Source organism: Chiloscyllium plagiosum, unplaced genomic scaffold (genome assembly GCF_037043375.1).
Source record: "Chiloscyllium plagiosum isolate Xiang-an unplaced genomic scaffold, Cpla_swu_hap1 HiC_scaffold_8, whole genome shotgun sequence".
NCBI classification, from domain to species: domain Eukaryota; kingdom Metazoa; phylum Chordata; class Chondrichthyes; order Orectolobiformes; family Hemiscylliidae; genus Chiloscyllium; species Chiloscyllium plagiosum.
The window spans coordinates 94,398,441-94,422,705 of NW_028270146.1; the positions used below are offsets into that span (position 1 = coordinate 94,398,441).

General features: G+C 42.8%; 1 protein-coding gene across 4 annotated transcripts in view; it reads left to right on the forward strand.

Annotated features, from left to right (window-relative positions):
• Positions 1-23,974, forward strand: part of mgaa (MAX dimerization protein MGA a) — a 109,330-nt gene extending 85,356 nt beyond the window's left edge. For all 4 annotated transcript variants that reach the window (XM_043698206.2, XM_043698209.2, XM_043698208.2 and 1 more), the window contains 3 exons: positions 5,438-5,620; positions 16,529-16,735; positions 21,705-23,974. In XM_043698206.2, the coding sequence (XP_043554141.2) occupies positions 5,438-5,620; positions 16,529-16,735; positions 21,705-23,014 (1,700 nt within the window). In that variant the 3' untranslated portion in view covers positions 23,015-23,974. The remainder of the gene's footprint in view (positions 1-5,437; positions 5,621-16,528; positions 16,736-21,704) is intronic.
• Positions 23,975-24,265: the final 291 nt, after the last annotated feature.

Genomic DNA, 24,265 nt, shown 5'->3' on the forward strand with positions numbered 1-24,265 from the left:
ATAGTCCATGCCCCTCTCCTTCCAACCAAAGTAGATGGCCTCACACTTTCCCACATTGTACTCCATCTGCCAGTTCTTTGCTCACTCTCTTAACCTGTTTAAGTCTCTCTGCAGCCTCCCTCTCTCCTCAATACTACCTACCCTTCCACCTTTTTATTATCTGCGAGCTTAGCCAAAATCTTTCACTTCCTTCATCCAGATCATTAATGTTTAAAGTGAAAGTGGTCCCAACACTGACCCTTGTGGAACATCACTGGTTTCATCCTGAGTAGGACCCTTTTATCCCCACTCTCTGTCTTCTGCCAATCTTCTATCCATGATAGTTGCTGGCCTGTAATACCATAGACCCTTATCTTACTCAACAGCTTCCTATGTGATACCTTATCAAATGCCTTCTGGAAGCCCATATAGATAACATGGCTCTCAATGGTCTAACCTGCTTGTTATCTCCTCAAAGAATCTTAACAGATTTGTCAGGCATGACCTCCCCTTGATGAAACCATGCTGACTTTGCCCTATTTTACCATGCATTTCCAAGTATTCAGATATTTCATCCTTTACAACGGACTCCAAAATCTTACCAGCATCTGAGGTCAGGCTAATTGGCCTATACTTTCCTGTCTTTTTCCCTACTCCCACCTTAAAGGGTGGGTTACATTAGCGATTTTCCAATCTTCTAGGGCCCTCCCTAACTCCAGTGATTCCCGAAAGATCACTACCAAAGCCTCCTCTATCTCTTCAGTTATGTCCTTCTGAACTCTGGTGTGTAGCCCTTCTAGTCCAGATGACTTACCCACTTCCAAAACTTACAGCTTTTCTAGCACTTTCTCCTTGGTGATGGCCACCATATTCATCTCTGCTCTTCCACACCCCCACCACCACTCACCCCCCACACTCTGTTGACATTTTAGGATATTACTCGTGTCTTCCACAGTGAAGACTGACATAAAGTACTTATTCAGTTCCTCAGCCATCAATTTCCAGGGACCCAATGTCCACTCTTTCCCCCTCTTTTTGCTCTTGATATAGCGAAAAAAATTCTTGCAATCTCTTTTAATATTATTGGCTCGCTTTCCCTCCTATTTAGTCATCTCCCTCTGTATTTCTTTCTTCGTTGTCCTCTGATCTTTGAAGGCTTCCCACTGCCCTTTTCCACATCATATGCTTTCTCTTTTGCTTTTATGCTGTCCCTGACTTCCCAGGTCAGCCATAGTTGTTTCATCCTCGCTTTCATATGCTTCTTTCCTCGGGATGAGTTTTTGTTTTGTTTCTCAGAAACTCCTGCTATTGTTGTTCCACTGTCTTTCCTGCTAGGCTCCTCTCCCAGTCAATTCTACCCAGCTCCTCTGTCATGCCTCTGTAGTTGCTTTTATTCAACTGTAATCCTGTTACACCTGAATCCACCTTCTCCCTCTTAAATTGCTGAGTAAATTCTATCATATTATGGTCACTGTCTCCTAAGGGTTGCTTGGCCTTAAGCTCCCTTATCAAATCTGCCTCGTTGCACACTAAATCCAGAATTGCCTGTTCTGTAGTGGGCTGCACCACAAGCTGCTCCAAAAAGCCATCTGAGACATTCCACAAATTCCTTTTCTTGTGATCCACTGATTTTCCCAGTTCACCTGCATGTTGAAATCCCCCATGATCATTGTAACCTTACCTTTGTTACTCGCCCTTTGTATCTCTTGGTGTACCTTGTGTTTCCAATCCTGACTACTGCTTAGAGGCCTGTAGGTAACTCCCATTGGTTTTTTTTCCACCAATTGGGCTCCTCAACACTACTCACGCAGATTCTACATCATCTGACCCTACTTAGTTTATTGCTACTGATTTAATTTCATTTCTTACTAACAAGGTAACCCCACCCCTCCGCCTGGCCTTTTTCAGTAGGATAAGTATATCCTTGGATATTTAGCTCCCACTCCTGGTCCCCTTTCAGCCACATCTCTGCCCACTGCATCGTACCTGCCAATTTCAATCTATGCCACAAGCTCATTTATCTTATTTTGTTTACTGAGCAAATTCGGATACAGCACCTTCAGTCCTGTATTGATCATCCCTCTTCTCATTGTAATTTGTTTATCCAGTGTGTTTGCAGTTTGGTTCTTAACCCTTTCCAAACACTGTCCTAATTTGTATGCTGGAGAATTTAATGACCTCTCCTGAGTTCTCCTTTCTTTTCATTTTTCATATTTCATATTTTTCCATTCCCTTGGCTGTTAACCTGTAGCTGCTTGGATTTTTACCCTTTCCTTCCCCCCCCCCCCCCCCCCTCAACTTCCTAGTTTAAAGTCTTGTTGACCACCCACTTACCTTTCTCGCTGGTCCCAGCCCTGTTCAGGTGGACACCATCCCAACTGTACAGATCTTTCTTGTTTCAGTACTCGTGCCAGTGACTCATGAAAAGGAACCCCTCTTTCCCACTCAACTCTTTTAGCCATATGTTTACTTCCCTTATTCTCACATCCTTATGACAGTTTGCACGTGGTTTGGTCAGTAATCCAGAGATTATAACCTTTGACATGTTCTTTAATTTTTAGTTCTTGATAATCCCTAAACAGGTCCTCTTACCTAATATTGTCTATGTTGTTTGTATCGACAAGGATCACGACTAGATCCTCTCACTTCCTCTCCAATATCCTTTCAAGCCAGTCCTGGACAACATAATATTCTGGATCAGTGGTGCTGGAAGAGCACAGCAATTCAGGCAGCATCCGACGAGCAGCAAAATCAACGTTTTGGGCAAAAGCCCTTCATCAGGAATAAAGGCAGAGAGCCTGAAGCGTGGAGAGATAAGCTAGAGGAGGGTGGGGGTAGGGAGAAAGTAGCATAGAGTACAATAGCTGAGTGGGGGAGGAGATGAAGGTGATAGGTCAGGGAAGAGAGGGTGGAGTGGATAGGTGGAAAAGGAGCTAAGGGACAAGTCCGGACAGGTCAAGGGGACAGTGCGGGCTGGAAGTTTGAAACTAGGATGAGGTGGGGGAAGGGGAAATGAGGAAGCTGTTGAAGTCCATATTGATGCCCTGGGGTTGAAGTGTTCCGAGGCGGAAGATGAGGCGTTCTTCCTCCAGGCGTCTGGTGGTGAGGGAGCGGCGGTGAAGGAGGCCCAGGACCTCCATGTCCTTGGCAGAGTGGGAGGGGGAGTTGAAATGTTTGGCCACGGGGCGGTTTGGTTGATTGGTGCGGGTGTCTCGGAGATGTTCCCTAAAGCGCTCTGTTAGGAGGCGCCCAGTCTCCCAAATGTAGAGGAGACCGCATTGGGAGCAACGGATACAATAAATGATATTAGTGGATGCGCAGGTAAAACTTTGATGGATGTGGAAGGCTCCTTTAGGGCCTTGGATAGAGGTGAGGGAGGAGGTGTGGGCACAGGTTTTACAGTTCCTGCGGTGGCAGGGGAAAGTGGGAGGATGGGTCGTAGGGGGGCGTGGACCTGACCAGGTCAGGGAGGGAACGGTCTTTGCGGAAGGCGGAAAGGGGTGGAGAGGGAAATATATCCCTGGTGTTGGGGTCTTTTTGGAGGTGGCGGAAATGTCGGCGGATGATTTGGTTTATGCGGAGGTTTGTAGGGTGGAAGGTGAGCACCGGGGGCGTTCTGTCCTTGTTACGGTTGGAGGGGTGGGGTCTGAGGACGGAGGTGCGGGATGTGGACGAGATGCGTTGGAGGGCATCTTTAACCACGTGGGAAGGGAAATTGCGGTCTCTAAAAAAGGAGGCCATCTGGTGTGTTCTATGGTGGAACTGGTCCTCCTGGGAGCAGATACGGCGGAGGCGGAGGAATTGGGAATACAGGATGGCATTTTTGCAAGAGATAGGGTGGGAAGAGGTGTAATCCAAGTAGCTGTGGGAGTCGGTGGGTTTGTAAAAAATGACAACATAATATGTGGATTCTCTATCCTGCTTACAAAGGATATTATCTATTCCTCTAATTATAGAATCCCCTACAATTACCACTTGTTTTCTGTATTGTGTCCCTCCTACTACCCTTTTTTACTCTCCCATTTGGATGAGCTCCTGGATCATGCCGTGGTCAGCTATCTCACCCATCCTGCAGCCCTCACTCTCATCCAGACAATTAAAACAAAACCCCAAGCATGTTTGGCATTTGCAATGTCTGAAGAGTTCAGTGCTGTCCCTGAATCCCCTTCCCTGCCTCAAAATGCAGTCACACTCTCTCTCGATTAGTGACCAAATCAGAAGACCCGATCCTAAAGGATGTGACTGCCAAGTTATCCAAGTTATTTTCTTCCCTCTGGATGTGTTATATTGCATTTAGAATGGTTTCCCATGGTCACACTATCAGCCAAAGCTGCTGAAGTTGTAAAAACTTTATGCAAACATGTTTGCCCCGGATCTCTCAAGAACCATGGAGCTCACATCTGCTGCAGCCATGTCACATCATTTGCAAATGTGGTTCTGTGGTTCAGTTAACTGCCTTGATAATTTATTCAACTCTTGTTTCATGCTTTTATCATCCCTAGCACAGGTTCCTGTACTGTTTTAAATCTTGGGAAGATAATATACCTTAACTACTATAACAGTTGTCTTCTTCGCTTGCAATAAAGTTAGAATTAATTTTTGGAGGATGAGTTGAAAATGAACACCTCCTTCTCTTCCTCCCTGAACTCACTTACTCATCAAACTTTCAGCATTCTGTCCCAAGTTGCACTCTGGTGCAAGGTCACAGAGAATAATGAGGACTGCTGTGGGTGAGGGGTGTAGTCAGCAAGGGCATGGTTGTGGCTGTCAACAGACATTCCTCGTCCCCCAACTGTTTCCTTGTCGTGATCCATATATTGTGGGCTTCCATCAGCCCACTGCTGGGTTATATCACTTGTGGTGAAATGAATCCTTTTCAGGGATGTTCATTGGCAACCATTCCTCAGGTTTCCTTCCACTGATTTAATTCGGCTAGAGGCAGGAATGTACTAAGATCCCAGTCTGCCAACTTTCCACCTAAATGCCCCCCACTGCCAAACATGCTATGGGGAGGGCATCAAATTCTGCTGCTATTGGAAGAAAGGCCAATAGTAATAGCATAAGGCTTTTGTCTCCACAACCTGCAAGTCAGCAAGATCACAGTGTGTTTGAGAAAGGAGTAGAGAAAAATTAATGATATCAAAAAAGTAAATTAGATTTGGAACCAAGAAACGAGAGTGGGTTGCTTTCCAAACAACAATATTTTACATGGATCTTATCCCACCAACGTGCACGAGAAGCTTTAAAAATCTCAATAAATTTTAACTTTTTTATTGTATGCTTCTAAAGAAATATGGCCTCCGTCATCTTGATTGCTTCTCAAATTTTTGTGATATTTTCCCAAATATTGGGTCAAGATGAGGATTTTATCCTGGATCTTATCCAGGACTACAAGTAAGGTTATATTCACTGTTGGTAATGCAGCATTCATTTAGGACTGTTTCTCTTCTTTTGCCAGATTCTCCAGTCTCTTCTGTCCCCTTGACTCCTGGGAGTTTGCTAATGATGCCACAGGGTCAGGTGCTGACTTTAAAAGGCCCACTTGTTTCTGGTGAAAGCCCTGTCTTCACTACTGAAGGACTTCTACATGGAAACCAGTTGATACCCAAGTGTGATGACACAGCAGGGGCAAGGTTTGCAGGTAATACTTTTGAATGTTGGACTGGATCTTGCATTCATTCTATTATTACAAAATAATAGTGTTACAATAGAAAAGACTTGCCTGAGGACTGGACAATAATGTGGTTCAGTGTTTTCATCTTTAGGATCTAATTGATAATCCAACCAGTGTATGAATTAAACATTTCTCTCGCATATTAATTAGTGCAAGAACTGACTGACTGAAAGAATTGTGTACACAAATGCTGATCTAACTTCAGTCACAGAGGTAGGCATTTGAAAATGGAATTGTCAGACAATTGCACTGTGTTTTTGGAAGAAAGGAAAACTCTCAATTTGGAAGTAGTTAACTTGGTGTTAGGTGCTTAAGCTGAAAACGTATTCCATTCCAAGCATTGACATGCTTCAAATAACACTGAATTTATTTTTAGTTCATAAACATTATAAATGGAGGCAGAGGGCACAAAATCAAGTGGTTGTCCTTTAACTGAATGAAGTGAATATGGTGCTTATTCACAGTAGTGTTGTCTTATCACTCCTCTGACTGTTGATTTGCATTCACTCAATTTCCATACCTTAAATTAAAATTCTTATACTCTGTCAAATCTCTCCATGTCTATGCCTTTCTCTAATCTTGCAATCCTAAATTGTTCTGTTATTGTGGCAACTCCCTGTTCTTTTTAAGCAGCTCTTGTAACTCCACTCCTTTGACCAAAATCTGATCACCTGTTCTAATATATCTGAACATGATTTGTTGTGAAACACCAGGTTAACTCCGTTAAAAGGTCTTGGGCCTTTCTACTGCATTAAAGGTACTATGTAAATATATGTAGTTCTTTGGAATTAACACAGACTACCTTAACCCCAGGATTGTGTATATGTGAGGGGAGGGCAGTTCATACTTCAGAACTTGGCTATGTTCTACACTGCCCTGTTATACTGGCACTTTTAGTTGGATTCCCACCAAAATTACTTTATGAAAAGTCATAGAGATGTACACCATGGAAACAGACACTCCAGTCCAGCCCGTCCATGCCGACCAGATATCCCAACCCAATCTAGTCCCACCTGCCAGCACCCGGCCCATATCCCTCCAAACCCTCCTTATTCATATGTCCATTCAAATGCCTTTTAATTGTTGCAATTGTACCAGCCTCCACCACTTCCTCATGCAGCTCATTCCATACACTTACCACCCTCTGTGTGAAAACGTTGCCCCCTTAGGCCCCTTTTATATCTTTCCCCTCTCACCCTAAACTTATGCCCTCTAGTTATAATCTCAGCAAGAGGCCCAGCAATCACTTCTCTAGTTTCCCACAGAGTTCTAGGGTACACCTGATCAGGTCCTGGGGATTTATCCACCTTTATGCATTTCAAGACATCCGGCACTTCCTCCTCTGTAATATGGACATTTTGCAAGGTGTCACCATCTATTTCGCTACTTTCTATATGCTTCATATCCTTTCCTACAGTAAATACTGATGCAAAGTGCTCGTTTAGTATCTGCCCCATCTCCTGCGGCTCCACGCAAAAGCCACCTTGCTGATCTTTGAGGGGCCCTATTCTTTCCCTAGTTAACCCTTTGGTCCTTGATGTATTTGTAAAAACCCTTTGGATTCTCCTTAATTCTCTTTGCTAAAACTATCTCATGTCCCCTTTTTGCCCTCCTGATTTCCCTCTTAAGTATACTCCTACTTCCTTTATACTCTTCTAAGGATACACTTAATCTATCCTGTCTATACCTTACATATGCTTCCTTCTTTTTCTTAACCAAACCCTCAATTTCTTTAGTCATCCAGCATTCCCTACACCTACCAGCCTTCTCTTTCACCCTGACAGGAATATACTTTCTCTGGATTCTTGCTATCTCATTTCTGAAGGCTTCCCATTTTCCAGCCGTCCCTTTACCTGCGAACATTTGCCTCCAATCAGCTTTTGAAAGTTCTTGGCTAATACCGTCAAAATAGGCCTTTCTCCAATTTAGAACTTCAACTTTTAGATCTGGTCTATCCTTTTCCATCACTATTTTAAATCTAATAGAATTATTGTCGCTGGCCCCAAAGTGCTCCCCCACTGACACCTCAGTCACCTGCCCTGCCTTGTTTCCCAAGAGTAGGTCAAGTTTTGCACCTTCTCTAGTCGGTACATCCACATACTGAATCAGAAAATTTTCTTGTACACACTTAATGAATTCCTCTCCATCTAAACCCTTAACACTATGGCAGTCCCAGTCTATGTTTGGAAAGTTAAAATCCCCTACCATAATCACCCTATTATTCTTACAGATAGCTGAGATCTCTTTACAAGTTTGTTTCTCAATTTCCCTCTGACCTAGAATTTTGGAATTAATTTTAATTTTTTATTGTTCACTTATGAAATATAGCCTAAATAATCTTGATTTCTTCTCAAATGCATTATGGATTAATTGGTTTGGATGTCAGAACGTGTCTCAAAAAGATATTGTAGTGGTCCATGAGAAAGGGGCAGAAAGCAGAAGCAACATGAATTGGAGACATTTTCAGTGCAGCCAGGCACAATGCATTCCAACTTATTAAAGTGTTGCCTCCATGTTAAGGCTCTAAAGTTCAACTTTTACTCCATAACCATCAATGCTACACAGAGGCAGGTAAACAGATATTTGGCATGACGTGCCAATTGCCATGCAGCGAAAGCCAATAGTCTAGCTGTCTACTTGCTGGAATCGTACAGAATTGGCAGATTGTGACATCAATCAGCATCTAGTGCAAATTTGGCATATGATCATCTATTTTGGGAAAATCCTATTAATGCCCTGCAAACTATCTTGCTGCTGGCCAAGCAGTCAATGATTTGATATGACCATCCAGGTCACTGTAGCTCTTAATTTTGAAGCCAGTCGATCTTTCTAAGCTGGAGACAGTAACACCTCTTTAAAAATTTCTGATTTGTCATGCATCACTGTATCTGGAATATCACCAAGGGACTGTATGCAAAAGGAATGGAATTCATTGTCTTCTTTCAAGGTGGAAAGAAGCTGGAGGAGGGGGATTGTGGTTTTGCCAAGGTAGTGGATTCCCCAGTGTTAAATGGAGCCATGAACAAGATGCGTATGGTTCTATGGTTGCCGCGTTTTAATATGACGATATACTGGAGCCAAAGGGGGTTCAAAACCTTGAAAGTGTAGTTCATGTATAATCTCACAGACCACCATGTTGTTGAATTGCTGCTGTCTCAGTAGCAGTCTTGATGTTTTTGTCTTAAGTCATTCAGCTGGTACCTCATTCTTCAAGCCACCATGCCAAAATGGAGGGGTAGCTGTGTGGCGACAGGGCTGCCTGCTCCACGTACATCTGTGAGACCACTTGCAATCCCATCACAGTGGACAGTAATACTAAAAGGAGAGCCATGGTCCAACTGGGAACTTCATGAATCAGACCTTTTGGCTCTGGCTTGTATGGATGAATCCCTCCAGTTCCTCCCAGAACTTGTCATCATTCATGGTAGTCTGCCCCATCCTCCACAACCTAAGGATCACAGGGTGCAGCCCTTGAAGCTTTCAGTGACCATCTCAGGAAGAGACACTGGAAAACACCATTGCATGGGCCAACTATGAGCATCTCATCATTGTGTCTGGCTGCACTGAAAATGTCTCCAATTCATGTTGCTTCTGCTTTCTGCCCATTTCTCATGGACTACTACAATAACCGTTTGACACACATTCTGACATCCAAACCAATTTAATCCATAATGCATTAAACAACGCACTCCTATGTATTACGTGTAAGGCAAACATTAAATGATCTTTGCCTGTCCTGGTGCTCCTCTGCGTTGCTACCTCAGTGGCTAAGACATGGTTTCTTACATGCACTCAGAGCCAACAAGAGCCTTGTAGGATGCCCTTGAGCAGCTTGGCTTTGAGACTGTTAATTCAGAATGAACTGCCTTGGTATGGGAGACAGCAGTCTGAGTTGATGGGCAACAAGTACACTGATGGAAAGGAAATGGTGGCTACATTGATCCTGTCTGAGGATAGTATGCTTCTGCATTCTGGAAGGGCTACCAGACGTCTGACTGTTCAGCAATCGTAGTAATCAGAGTTCATATTGTTCAACTACGTTAAGACCTTGAAAGCCCCTTTGACCAGAGGTGATCGCATTCATGATGGCAGCATTAAAAATAGAAATACTGGAAAAATTCAGCAAGTGTAGCAGCACAGCATCTGTGGACAGTGAGAGAAGCAAAGTTAACATTTCAAGTCTGATATGACTCTGCAGAACAAAGATCACATTTGGGTGTGATAATGGGGAAAATTTAATGGAAAGCAAGAAATACATGGTCACCACTTACAGCTTGTGCTTCATACCAGATTGTGAAATGAGGATGAACTGTAATTTGAAAAGAAGAATAGGCAGGACTACCTTCATCATGGTTTGTTTCAGCAGTACATTTGTTTACAGTGATCGTAGGAACCGTTCTGTTATTAACCAAATGCACAGTCTCCTTATGCAGTGTGAGAGTATGCAGCCATGGCTCTGCGTTGCTAGCCTTTTGCAGTTATGCGCCAATTGCCCTATCAGAGAGAAGGAAGTGTCAGTGAATATGTTCCAGTGTATTCAGGTGAAGAGCCTCATTACTGAGTAGTTGGCAATATGTAGAAACTGTGATGCAAGGGTGAGGTGGAGCACCTGCAGGTTAAACATAAGTCCTGATTGCTAGACATTGATGATGAGATCTGTTCATTAAGGAGTGTGGCTGTGATTGGTAGGAAGGTGAGGAGGAAGGTAATGGCCGTGTCACCAAATTAGTGAACCGGAGACCCAGGCTAATGTTCTGAGGTCCCACCACAACAGATAATGGGAATTTGAAGAGACTTAATAAATGGCAATCATGAAACATTGTGGATCTAGTTCACCCTCCATATAATTCCAGACTTCCTGCAAAGTGGTTGACTTCGAACTGCACTCTGATATAGCCTGGTTAGCCTCAGTTGTATTAAATGCTGCAAAGTCTAAAGAATGAAATGAAATTGGATGGACCATCCAGTATCGACCTATGCATTGGACAGAGCTGGGTTTGCCATTGTCCTACTAACTAACATCTGAGGTCTTGTGCCAAAATTTACAGAACTTTCCCACTGATCAGTCCATCATTAGCCTGACTTAGTGATGTTCACTGCATGATAACCTTTACACAAACTTCCAGATACCACTGTCCCCAATATGACTTGCCCTACCAGACCTGAAAAAGGTACAGAGGAGTATCGAATATCCGAAGGACACGGACGGGGAGTATTTCGATCGGTTAATTGAAAGCTGGATAACATAGTTTAGTCGAGCATCGGGACCTTGTGATCCTGTCGGATAATCCAGTATTTGGATAATTGAATGCCAGATAATCGCGTTTTCTGTATATGGTTGGAAGGGAATTTTCTGGGAATCTCAAGATTGACTCTGGGCACAGCAAAATCTCATGGCATTAAGTCAGACTTTGGCAAGGAAACCTCCTGTTGACAACCCCCAACACCAAGTGGCTGATGGATCAGGAGTCCCCCTTGTTGGACACCAGTTGGAAGAAGCACAGAGATTGGCAATGTCCTATCCACTACCAAGGCACAGCTGTTAGTCTGGATCTACAGCAGTTGGCATAGGAACCAGCAAGAGGAGAAAAATCTACTTGACCTCTGCTTCACTAATCTACCTATCATAGATGCACTTGTCCATTGCAGTACTGGTAGGAGTGACAATAGCATAGTCCTTTTTATGGAGATAAAATCCAATCTTCACATTTTAAGGGTTACCTCATCTTCTGAGAGATTTAGAACACATTTAACAATTCTCAACTGGGCATCCATAATATGCAGTGGGCGACTAACAGTAGGCGAATTCACTAATATTCTTTAGGAAAAGAAGTATGCCGTCCTCACTTCGCCTGGCTGACCTGCGACTCCAGATCCATAACACTGCGGTTAATTGTCTACTGCCCTCTGAAATGGCTTCACAAGCCACTCAGCTGTATCAGTTGCTACAAAGTGTTGTCAAAGAAATGAAAGCCAACAGATCACCTAGTATTGACCTAGGCACTGGAAACTGCAATAAAAAAACAATTTGTTGACCCTGCAAAGTCATCCTCATTTAGATCTGGAGGTTAGTACCAAAATTGAGAGGTCAGAATAGTCGAACAACAGCCTAATATTGTCTGTAAGATATGATTCCATAAGTATGACTATGTCCTAGGCATGACCATCCCTGGATATGTCCTGTCCCACCGACAGGGCAGAGCAGGTAAAGATGGCAGAACAATGGTTTACAATTGGGAGGGAGTTGCCCTGGGAGTATTGAACGTTGACTTCACATCTAGTGGCTTCAGGTTAAACATGGACAAGGAAACTTCCTGATTACCTCGTACAGTCCTCCCTTGGCTGATGGATCAGTACTCCATGTTGAACAGCACTTGGAGGAAGCCCTAAGGATGGGAGATTTCAATGTCCACTATCAAGAGTAGTTTGGCAATAGCCCTACTGATTTGAGATGGTTGGGTCCTAAAGCACATAGCTGATACACTAGGTTTGTGGCAGGTAGTGAGAGAACCAAAAAGAGGGACTTGACCTCATCCTTAGCAATCTGGTTGCAAATGCATCTTCCACGTCAGTAACGGTAAGAGTGGCCACTGTTTAGTCCTTGTGGAGATGAAGTCCTACTTTCACATTGAAAATACCCTCCATCATGTTGTGTGACATGATCATTCTAAATAGGACAGACTCTGAACAGATCTACTAACTCAGGACTGGGCATCCATGGGTGCTGTGGGTCATCAACAGCAGCAGAATCATATTCCCAACAAAATCTGCAAATTCATTGCCATGCATATTCCCCACTCAATCCTGATTCATTGAAAAGTGCAGGAGTATGTCTGGAGCAGCACCATGCAAATCTAAAAATGAGTAATCAACAGGGTGCAGCTACTAAACAGGACTATTTGTGTGCCAACTTAGCTCTGTTAAGATTAGATCAGATTCCCTGCAGTGTGGAAACAGGCCCTTCAGACCAACCAGTCCACACCGACCCTCTGAAGAGTAACCCACCCAGACCCATTTCCCTCTGACTAATGCGCCTAACACTATGGGCAATTTAGCATGGCCAATTCACTCGACCTGCATATCTTTGGATTGTGGGAGGAAACCAGAGCACCTGGAGGAAACCCACGCAGACACTGGGAGAATGTGCAAACTCCACACACAGTCACCTGAGGCTGGAGTTGAACCTGGGACCCTGGCGGTGTGAGGCAGCAGTGCTAACCACTGAACCACTGTGCTGCCCAGAACTTCCACAACTGAGGGATTAGATCGGAGTTCTTCAGTCCTGCCACATACAGTTGTGATGGATGTGGATAACTGACTGGAGGAGAGGGCTCCACAGTATCCCTGGAAATCAGTGAAAAAGATAGGACTAAAGCATTTGCAGCCATCTTCAGCCAGAACTGCCAACTGGATTATCCATTTCTTCTTCCTCCTCTGGTAGTCCCCAGTACTACCAGTCTTCAGCTAATTCAATTCACTTCACATAATATCAAGAAATGGTAGGAGACACTGGGTACCGCAAAGGCTATGGGCCTTGACAGCATTCTGGAAATAGTACTGAAGATTTGTGTTCCAGAACTTGACACTCCTCTAGCCACGCTCGTTCAATACAGATAATTGCTCAGTTGGGAGAGTTTTAGACTGTAGATCTAAAGGTCTCAGGTTCAAACCTGGATTTCAGCAAAAAAGTGTTTCCTGACTGCGGGGTAGGAGCACAGTGGCTCAGTGGTTAGCAGTGCTGTCTCACAGTGCCAGGGACCTGAGTTTGATTCCAGCCTCTGGTAACTGTGTGGAGTTTGCACATTCTCCCTATGTCTGCGTGGATTTTCTCCGGGTGCTCAGGTTTCCTCCTATAATCCAAAGATGTGCAGGTTTGGTGCATTAGTCAAGGGTAAATGTAGAGTAATAAGATAGGGCAATGAGCCTGAGTGGGTTACTCTTTGGAGGGTTGGTGTGGATTTGTTGGGCCAAATAGCCTGTATCCACACTGTAGAGATACAACACTGGCATGTTGTCTATCTGACAATGTGAAACGTTGCCCAGATATGTCCTCTACACAAAAATCGGGACAAATCCTGACTTACCAGTTCACTCTTGATCATCAGGTATCACCAATAATGCTACTCAACAGCATCTGCTCAACAATAAATTGCCCAATGATACTCAGTTTGGTTATGCCAGACCATTCAACCCCTGACCTCATTACAGCCTTGGTTCAAACGTGAACAAAAGAGCTGAATTTCAGAGGCGCAATGCGAGTGACAGTCCTTGACATCAAAGTTGTGTTTGATCAAGTGTGGTATCAAGGAGCCCTTGCAAAACTGGAATCAGGGGGCAACTCTCTGCTGGTTGGAGTCAACATAAGAGCATCTAACCATTGCCATTTGTCAAAACAGTGGCATTACCAGCACTGAAACTCCAAATATCAATACACTGGAGGTTACCCTTGACTTGAAACTGAACTGGACTTGCTACAGAAACACAGTGGCTACAAGAGTAGGTTAGAGGCTCGGAATCTTGCAGCAAGTAACTCACCTGACTCCCCAATGCCTATCCACCATTTACAAGACACAAGCCAGGTGCATGATAGAATACTCCCCTCTTGGCTAGATGGGTGCAGCTCCAAAAATATCCAAGAAGCTTAACAACAACCAGGACAAATCAGCCCATCCACATTGGCACTGCATTCACAAGCATCCACCCCATTTACCACTGATGCTCTATTGCTGCAGTGTGTACTCTTTCCAAGATGTACTGCAGAAATTCACCAAAAATCGTTAGACAGCATCTTCCAAATCAAATACCATTTCTACATGTGGGAACGCTACCACCTGCAGGTTCCCCTCCAAGCCACCCACCATTCTGACTTGGAAATAGATCACTGTCACTGGGTTATGTCATGGCCTAGCATTTCCTCCACCCCACCATTGCCGTCAAGACAGGGAACAATCTGGGCTCAATGAAGAGTGCAGGAGGACAAGCCAGAACAGAGAATTCCTACCTAAAATGAGATATTTATCTGGGGCAGCTACAGCACAGGATTACTTCCATGCTACTTCTGTTTGGCATGCCATTGAGCTAAGCAATTCATTACTAAAAGGATTGGTACAAAGGTCTTGGTTCTGCTTAAGGGCAATCAGCGATAGGCAATAAATGCTGCCCAGGTCTGATGGATGAATAAACAAAGGTACAGTCTCTTCCAGCCATAAATAATGGTGACGAACAAAAAGCTCACTGGAGCTGGAGGGGATAAGTTAAATTTGCATCAAAACTGCCAGGTTGTAATTATCTCCAAGAGAACCTAACCATCTGCCCCTGATGTTCAGTGGCATTACCATTGTTAAATTCCCTACTAGCAAAGAGTTTGTCTTCACTAGAAACTGAACTCTGTGAACCAAATCAATGTTGTGCTATAAGAGCAAGTCAAGGACTAGGAATTCTGTGGCAAGCCGCTGGCCTCCTCTTTCCCCAGTGGTGGTTCACCATTTACAAGGCACAAGTTAGGAGCCCCGTGGAGTACTCCAACCCACCTGACTGAATGCAGCTCCAACAACACTCAGGAAGCTTGACACCATCCAGATAAAGAAGTCTACTTGATTAGCACCACATTCAGCACATTAACCATTATTCACCCCTTCCCATGCATTTGACTTATACTATTAGAAGGGTTGGGGCAGCAGGTATATGAGAACGCCATTGTGTGTAAGATCCCCTTCAGGCTGCTCACTGCCCTGACTTGGAATTTTACCGCTGTTCATTCACATCAGTGTCAAAATGCTGGAACTCCTTTTCATACTAACATTGAGTGTAACTGTGCCCTAAGACTGCAGTGGTTTAAGAAGGCAACACACCCCTGGCACAGTTTTCAAGAATAATTACAAATGACCCCCACAACCCATGAATAAATTTGACAAACGCCGTCACTCACCTTGATCACTCGTAAGCTCATTTAATATTTTCCCCCAGCAATATAATCAGCTACTTTGTGCCAAATTCCTGATATTGACCTCTCTGACAAACTGCTTCCTTTTGTTTCAAAGCACTTGGAAAAACCTCCTAGCCCACCTGTGGAAAATCAATGCTGTTGTCCTTACGTGTACAACTTTAAGGTTCCTGCAGTAATTTGGAGAATCTAGGGAATACTTTTTCTGTATCATTTTCTCAGATATGACCTTTGGCTATTTATTCATTGGATGCAGATGTTACTCATTACCTGCTGCCCCAACCCTTCTAATAGTAGAAGGCCTCATTTGTCATCAACCCATTAACAAAGATGGTGGTGAGCAGCTGCCTTGAAGTGTTGCAGTCCATGGGAGGTTAAGAATAACCGCAGTGCTTCCAAGAAGGGAGTTCTCGGTTTTTCAACACAGCGGTAGTATTGGAATGGCGTTAAGACTGCAAAGCCGGATGGTTTATGGCTTGGAGGGGAATTGGAATATTGTGGTGTTTTCATTCATGTGCTGCCCTTGCCAGTCTTGCTCACTATCTCCTAGACACGTTGTTCCTCCTGCATGTAGAACAGCCCTATCCTTTCAGTATTGCAGATTGACTTTAATAAGTTCGAGCCTAGCAGAAACCTAGGCACACTACTGAGTCATCATGAAGTTTACTTCCTACCTGTGTCTCAAATTCATGCAGTTTCCTGATGCTTGGTGGGTGTTTAATCTATTTTCATTGCTCCTTGTTAATAAACATCCAACTAGTACTTCTGAAGTATTTGGGGTGAATCTTCTATATCCGTGGTGCATCATTGGCCCAAATATGTGATGGTACTACATTAATTACTTTGACATTAAATATGAACTCGCAATGTTTTTGCCTTTGTTACTTAATCTTGAGCTGTAAATGAGCTTTTCCTTCTCTCTGTCTCTCCAGGCATTGCTTTAGTTACTATCCAAGTGCAGGGCTTGCCGGTTCCATTTCAGGTAAACAATGCTACTGTTGAGGGGTCTCACAGTTCCGCAGGGAAAACATCTGCACTCTTGAGAACCAGACCTCCTGGGACTGAAGTGGTAGGTTCTGGTGCAGCTGATGTCATGCAAGGGAAAGAACCCAAGTCTGAAGCTTCAGCAGATTCACTTGGTAAGAAATATTTCATGTACTTTGTTGTATGTTTTCTACAGAATGTTTTAGAATGCCACTGTGTAACCTTGTAATCGTTTCAGGATTGCATTTTACTCCTCGCTGTCCTTCAAAAGGAGAACAGAAATGTGACCTGTTGAAAGTACTAAACTCCAGACCGCTGTGTGTCAGGGAGTGTATTGCCCAACATTTCTGGGGAATTAAAAAGCAGTTTAAAAGTCTTACTGGGGGACTCGGCAGTAACAGATTCTGACAAACACTGCTGTACACCCCCACCAGTTTCTTCAGCACAGAAATGACATCTGAAGATACATTGTTTATATGGATTATGAGAGATCCTAACCCCTCTCCATCAATCATTTGAATCAGAATTGAGTTTGACTTGGTACTTTGGATTTCAGTTAAGTTTTATAAATAATCATCCTAACATTTAAAATCAGTTTTGCTAATAATTTAAGGTCAGCATGATTAGGGTTAGATCAGTGCATGACAGATGTTTGACTGACATAAGAAATAGCAGTAAGTCATTCAGTATCTTGAGCCCACTCTACTATTCAGTGAGCTCATGGCTGGTCTGAATGTAGGCTAGCTCCCATACCTGCCTGCTCCATGAACCTCTGACTCTTGTCAATCCAAACAATCTGTTTAGCTCAGCCTTGAATATATTCAATGACCCACATGCCACTTTTCACCTGAGGAAGAGAATTCCACACACGAATGACCCTCTGGAAAAAAGAAATTCATCCTTGACTTTTAAACTGCGAGACTCCTGAATTTGAAACTGTGCCCCCTTGTTTTAGATTCCACCTACCCTATCAAGTCCTCTCAGAAGCTAATTCTACTAAACTCCAAAAAATATAGACCCAGCTGAAGCTTTCCTCATAAAAGAAATTCCTCATTTCAGAAATCATCATCCAAATAACTTCTCTTGAACTGTTTCTAATGCAAGTATGTCCCTCCTTTAAATAAGGTGACTAAAACTGTACATAGTGCTCAAAGTTGTGGTCTCACCGACGCCCTGTACAGTTTTTTTGCATTTTATATTTCATCATTGTTGCCGTAAAAGCCAATATTCCATTTGTCTTCCTGATTACTTGCTGTACATGCTAACTTTTTGTACAAGGTGGGCAAAGTTCCTGTACACACTTTTCAAGTAATTCTTGGTTTGAGATGTTATTGGATAGGCTAACATTCTTTTGCCTGTGATTAACTGCCCTGGCGAAGGTAGTAGTGAGCTATTGTCTTAAACCTCTGCCAGTTTTGGAGTGTAGGTACACCCACAGAGCTGATAAGAAAGGAGATCCAGGAGTTTGAACCAGCAACAGTGAAAGAATGACAATATGGTTCTAGGTCATGATGCACAGTTTGGAGGGAAATTTGCAGATAGTGGTGTTCCCATGCATTTACTGTCCTTGTCCTCCTAGGTAGTGGAGGTTTTTAAAAATCATTTTGTGGGATGTGGGTGTCACTGGCTGGATGATCATTTATTACCCATCCCCACTTGCCCTTGAGAAGTTGGTGGTGAGCTAGCTTCCCTGCTGTGGGTGGGCCCACAATGCCATTAGCAGGGGGGAGTTCCAGCAACAGTGAAGGAACATTGATCTATAGGATGGTGAATGACTTAGAGGGGAACTTGAAGGGGTTGTGTTCCCATATATCTGCTGCGCTTGTCCTTCTAGATGAAAGTGGTAATCGGTTTGGAAGGTGCTCTCTGAGGGTCTTTGGTGAATTTCTGCAGTGCGTCTTGTAGATAGCAACAGTGTGTACTGAGCGTTGAAGATGGAGGGAGTGGATGCATGTGAATGTGCCAGTCAAACGGGCTGCTTTGTCTTTGATGGTGTCAAGCTTCTTGAGTGTTGTTGGTTACAAGTTTGGATAATCCTGTTGAGGAATCTTTGCTAATTAACTGCAATGCATCTTTTAAATTGTTCATATTCCTCTTATGTATCATTGGTAGAGAGAGTGCATATTGGTGGATGCACTGCCAGGCAAATGGAGAGGCATTCCTGGTTTGTGCAATATAATGGCTTGAGGAAGCAAGAGGTGAGTTACTGTAGAATTTCAAGCTTCTGAGTGACTGACTGGTGTTTTAACCACAGGACTTATTTGGCATGTCTGGTTCATTTTCTGGTTAGTGGCACCACAGAATGAAGTAGAGGTTTCAGGGATGGTGATCCGACTGAGTATCGAGAGGTGATGGTTAAATTCTCACATTGGAAATGTATATTGCCTGACACTTGTATGATACAAATGGTGCTTATGACTTTCAGCTCAAGTCTGGATGGTATTCTGATCTTGCTGCATGTGGGCATGGATGCTACAGTATCTGAGGAGGTGTCAATGGTGCTGAACATTGTGTAATTATGAGTGAACACCAGCACTCCTAACATTATGATGGAGGGAAGGTTATTGAGGAAGCAGCTGACGTGGTTTGGCCTTGGACATCACCCTAAGAAACCCTTGGAGTGATGTCCTGGAGCTGAAAGATTGACCTCCACAACCTCCAGCATTTCCTTTGTGACAGGTATTACTCCTTTAATAATTGGAGAGCTTTCGCCTGATTCTCACTGATTTTGCTCAAGTTTCTGGATGCCACACTTGGTCAAATGCAGCCTTGATGTTAAGATCAGTCAGTCACCTCTGGAGTTCAGCTCTGATGTCCATGTTTGGGCAAAGATTGTAGTGAGATCAGGAACTGTGAGACCTTGACAGAACTCAAACTGAGTGAACAGGTTATTGCTTTGTAATGGTTTCTTGATAGCCCTGTTGACAACAAGTTTTCTCATTTTGTTGATGGTGGGGAATATCTTGTTAAGGCAATAATTGACACGGGTGGAGTTGTCCTGCCTTCCTGCACCAGGGCACTTTTCCACATTGTCACATAAAGGCCAAGGTTGTAACTCTCTTGGAACAGGTTGGCTCAGAGCATGGTAGTTTTGGTGTACAAATCTTCAGCACTGTTTCCAGGGTGCACACTCTTTGCAATATACTGTGCCTTCAGCCATTTGACATTGTATGGAGTGAAACAAATTGGTTGACAATTAGATTGGCATCTGTGATGCAGGGGATTTCTGGAAGAGGCTGAGATTAATGACCTGCTATCTACTCCTGGCTGAAGACTTGCAAATGCTTACCTTTATCTTTTATGTTGATATGTTGGGCTCCTCCATTGTTAAAAATTGGGATGTGGCTCCTCCATTGTTAAAAATTGGGATATTCGTGGAGCCATCTCCTCAAGTGAGTTGTCTAATTATCCACCACTGTTCACGACTAGATGTTGCAGGATTGCAGAGCTTGAATCTGATCCATTGGTTGTGAAATCACATAGTCCTGTCTAAAGTCTGCTGCTTCCGCAGTTTGGTGCGCGCATAGTCCTGTTGTAGCTTCATCAAGTTTGGGTATACCAAAAAAATGGAGTACATTGTTGCTCTTAGTATCCCCTCCTACGTTCTTCTTTGAACCAGGGTTGATTTCCTAGCTTGAAAATCATAGTGAAGTAGGAGATATGCTGGGTCATAAGAGCGCAGATTGTGGTTGAGTACAGTTCTGCTGTTGATGGCCCATAATGTCTCTTGGATGCGTAGTTTTGATTTGCTAGATCAGCTTGAAATTGATTTCATTTAGCAAGATGGTTCTAACACGGGTGGTTCTAACTGTGAAGGTCAACCTGGTCTCCGCCAGGATTGTGCAAAGGTCAATCTTAACAGCACTGCCATGAATGGACACGACTGCACACTTGGATTTGTGGGACGAAGTCGAGTAGTTGTTTTCCAATGGTTCATTCACCAATTGCTGAAGACCCAGTGTATCAGCTATGTCCTTTAGGCTGTGGTCAGCTTACTAAACATTGACTATACTTGAGCTACTCATGGTGATTGACATTAAAGGTCCCCACCCAGAGAATACAGTATTCTGTGCCCTTATCCTCCGAGAGCACACTATTCAACATGCTGGAGAACTGATGATTGCAAAATCACTGCAGAGGACCATCACCAGCTGGAGATTTACTTGTCCATGTTTGACTCCTGCCATGAGACATCATGGTATCCAGAGTTAATATTGTGGACTGCTAGACCCACTGATTTCTGACTGAATACCATTCCACTCTGACACCTGATAAGTCTGTCCTGATAACAACATAAGAAATAGAAGCAGGAGTAGGGAATTTGGCCCCTCCGGCCTGCTATGGGTTGAATTGCCCCAGGCCTCAACTTCTGTTTTCATGCCAGCTCTTCAAAGCTCTTTCAAAAATTTATAGATTGTAAATGGTTGAGGCCGAGCACTTATCCATAATATCCCATTAGTTACACTTTGTCATCCTACAAAAGCCCAATTTTTCCTGACTGTTCCATATTGGTTAGTACACCATCCATGTTAAATAGCACCCCACAAGTAGATGCTTTTTATTTGGAACCTTTTCAAATGCCATTTGGAAATCCAAATACAATGACCTACTGGTTCTCTTTATCCACTTTACTTGTAATACCCTAAAGAACTCCCAGGAAACCTATCAAACGTGACTGGCCTTTTGCAAAACATCCCTGGTTGATAATATTATTATTATTCTTATTTGTCATCATTTGAGGCAATTGGTTACTGTTGTAATGCTTTAGACTTTGGTGGTTTGATTGCAATGAAGTGATAATACTGGGCAGGTAATTATTCTTGCAATTGTTCATATATTCCTTCTGTTATTATTCACTAAGATACTGAATAATGGCCAAAAACTTCACTGGAATGTGAATAGGAAGGTGACTTATTGTGGTTGATGTTGCATACTTCACAGTAAATATTTAAAGGACAATGGTAGTTAGTAAAATATGTTCCTTTCCTATTCTGTGACTGACAACGTTGAAAGGTTGGAATTACTAGAAAAGGTTTTGTTAGTGTAATTAAAGTACGCAAAAATGCGGCATGCACAGCATCAGTAAATTCAATGATGTGTTCATTCTTTTCTATCTTATTGCAGGTGATAAAAATTCCTCCTTTCTGATGCCAAGAATAGTGAATGTGACCTCTCTGGCAACTGGAGAATCTCCATCATTGAATGTGCAAGGGATGAATGATTCTTTCGCAGAAGTGGATCCTCAAGCTCTTGACTTCAGCATGAAAGGGAGGAAACAAGGAGAACAAGTTTCCAGAGACAGTAAAAGAACATCTGACCTAAGTAACAGCTCAAACATTACTGGAGAGTTCACTGTACTTGGTGAAAGTGAGGTCATGCCATTTCTTATTGTATCACCAGAGGCTTCAAAGTCCGAACATCAACAGCAAGCACAGCAGATTGCAGCTTCTCACGTAGTGGGTTCTGACAAAATCAATGGATCACCAAAGGCATTGGATCTGTCTTGTTTCCCTGATAAAGCTTCAGTGTCTTCCACAGAAAAGGCCTGGACTAGAGAGGAAACATCAACTGGGTCAGCACCAACAACTGAAATAATACTTGAAGACAAATTGGAGTTTCAGCTGATGAGCAGTCGGGTGCAGACATGCAACACTGGCAAAACTATTGGACTGAGTGACAGGGATGCAGAACTGTCATCATTGTTAAAAGCCAATGGCACAACATCTAGTGAGATGGTGGATACTGATGGCTATGAGCCATTCACTTCACTTTTAAATGAGCTTGCATATTTAAACCAGCAGTTCTCTGATGATGAGGAAAATCCAAATGCGTCTTCAATATCTGATCACCAGGCATTGGGCTTTATTGAGAATGGAAATCGAGGAGACGATATTGATGAATTTTCATTGATCCATGGACCAATAAGATTGGTGGACATTGGTGCTAATGAAGTCACTGAACTGAAACAGACGTCAGAGAGGGAAAGTGGTGGCTCAAGTAGCCCCCTGGTATTGCAGTTGGAGGGAGAGGAATTGAATGTTGAGCAGTTGCTTAGCAGCGAGATACCAGTGGGTTCCCAAAATGAGTTGGACGATGGCACACTGGATTTCGAAAGCGATCATGCTTGTGGGGTAAACAGTTCAGTAAATGTTTCCCCTCCTCCACTTGTACATATGAAGGCAGCCTCACCTTCATCAAACACAGAGGTTCCAAGCAGTTTAGACTTGCTTTGGAGACCAATGCCTAAATTGGCACCCCTTGGCTTAATTAGGGTACCTGGAAAGGTTGAATCAGTAACACTGACAGATCATTCTTCAGATAATAACAGGCCTATGCCCGCACTAGCACGGATCTCATCTCCGCAACACATTAGCACAGAGAGTCCGTGCAGTGTTTCGGGAGAACACTTCAACAATTCCTCTGTGAAAGAGTGATCAAACTGCTACTTCAAAATTACTCTCTGCTTGGCCAACTTTTGAGGATTCTCTTCTGAAAGCAAGTACACTTTCGGATCATCTCTCCAATGATTTTAAATATGAAATTGAAATAATTATTCTGAATGGAATTAAACTTTGGAGATTTGTGGCGATTGTGCTAGGATTGCTATTAAAATAACCAATGAAGTGTATTAATAATCTGGTATTTCACCAGATAATGAATCTAATGTATAGTTTCATCTACAAATCACCATGAATATTGTGGTGATCCCAGAACTGATTGCTGAAATTGAGTATTTTGCCATTTGGTTTTATGGTGTAGAATCTTCGATTTAAAATCATTTTCTGGACTTTTTGTACAGTTTCTTAACTTGTCACCTTAAGCATAAAGATGCTGAGCATAACTTCCTGGGTGGGTAATAAACATCTTTTGTATGTAGCTTGTATAGTATAGAGATTGAGCTTTGCTAGAGCAATCATTCATCTGGAGTACAAACTGACTTTGTTTCGGTGGTTTCGTAAATCTATTTTTCTGAATAGCTGAGGGAGTGTTGGTGCATTTCACATGCACCAGACCTTCCTTTTAGATTTCCTAGTATTTGAATGGAATCTATTGTGTTGATACAAATGAAAATTAATTGATTATGTTGAGTGCTAAAAGGTTGACAGACGAAATCTGATTTTTGATGTATCTTGAATAATGTGTAAATACTGTGCTACATATTTTTTAAAAAAATTGTGAAATAGAAATTTCTTAAGTTTTTTTGGTTTTCTTTTGGCAAGATCCCACTATTTTTTTAGAAAAGACACTAACAAATCTGAATGGTATCTCTTGTGTATGTGGTTTAAAGGCATGTCTAACCTTGCAATTAAACTAGTTAAACCAGGTACTATATTTACCTTTGACAGACATTGTATGCATTGTAATGTTATGTATTGAAGATTGCAATGAAGGGAGTCACTTTCTTGTGTTTCATTTGGATGTTGTTTGGGACTGGAAGACTGTACTTATCGAATTGACTCTGAAATGGAATCAGATTACTGAAGAATTTCATTCATTTTCTTGAATGTAGAGACTAAATGGTAGTCCCACTTCATTCTTTCTCCATCACCTGCTAAGATTCAATTACCAGACCTTTTCATTGATCAATAACAGCAGGTTCAGTTCTGTTCTATGCTGAATGTGAAGCCTCACAAGATATACATTTTCTCATACTAACATTTATATGGGGAGAAAAAGTCTACCTT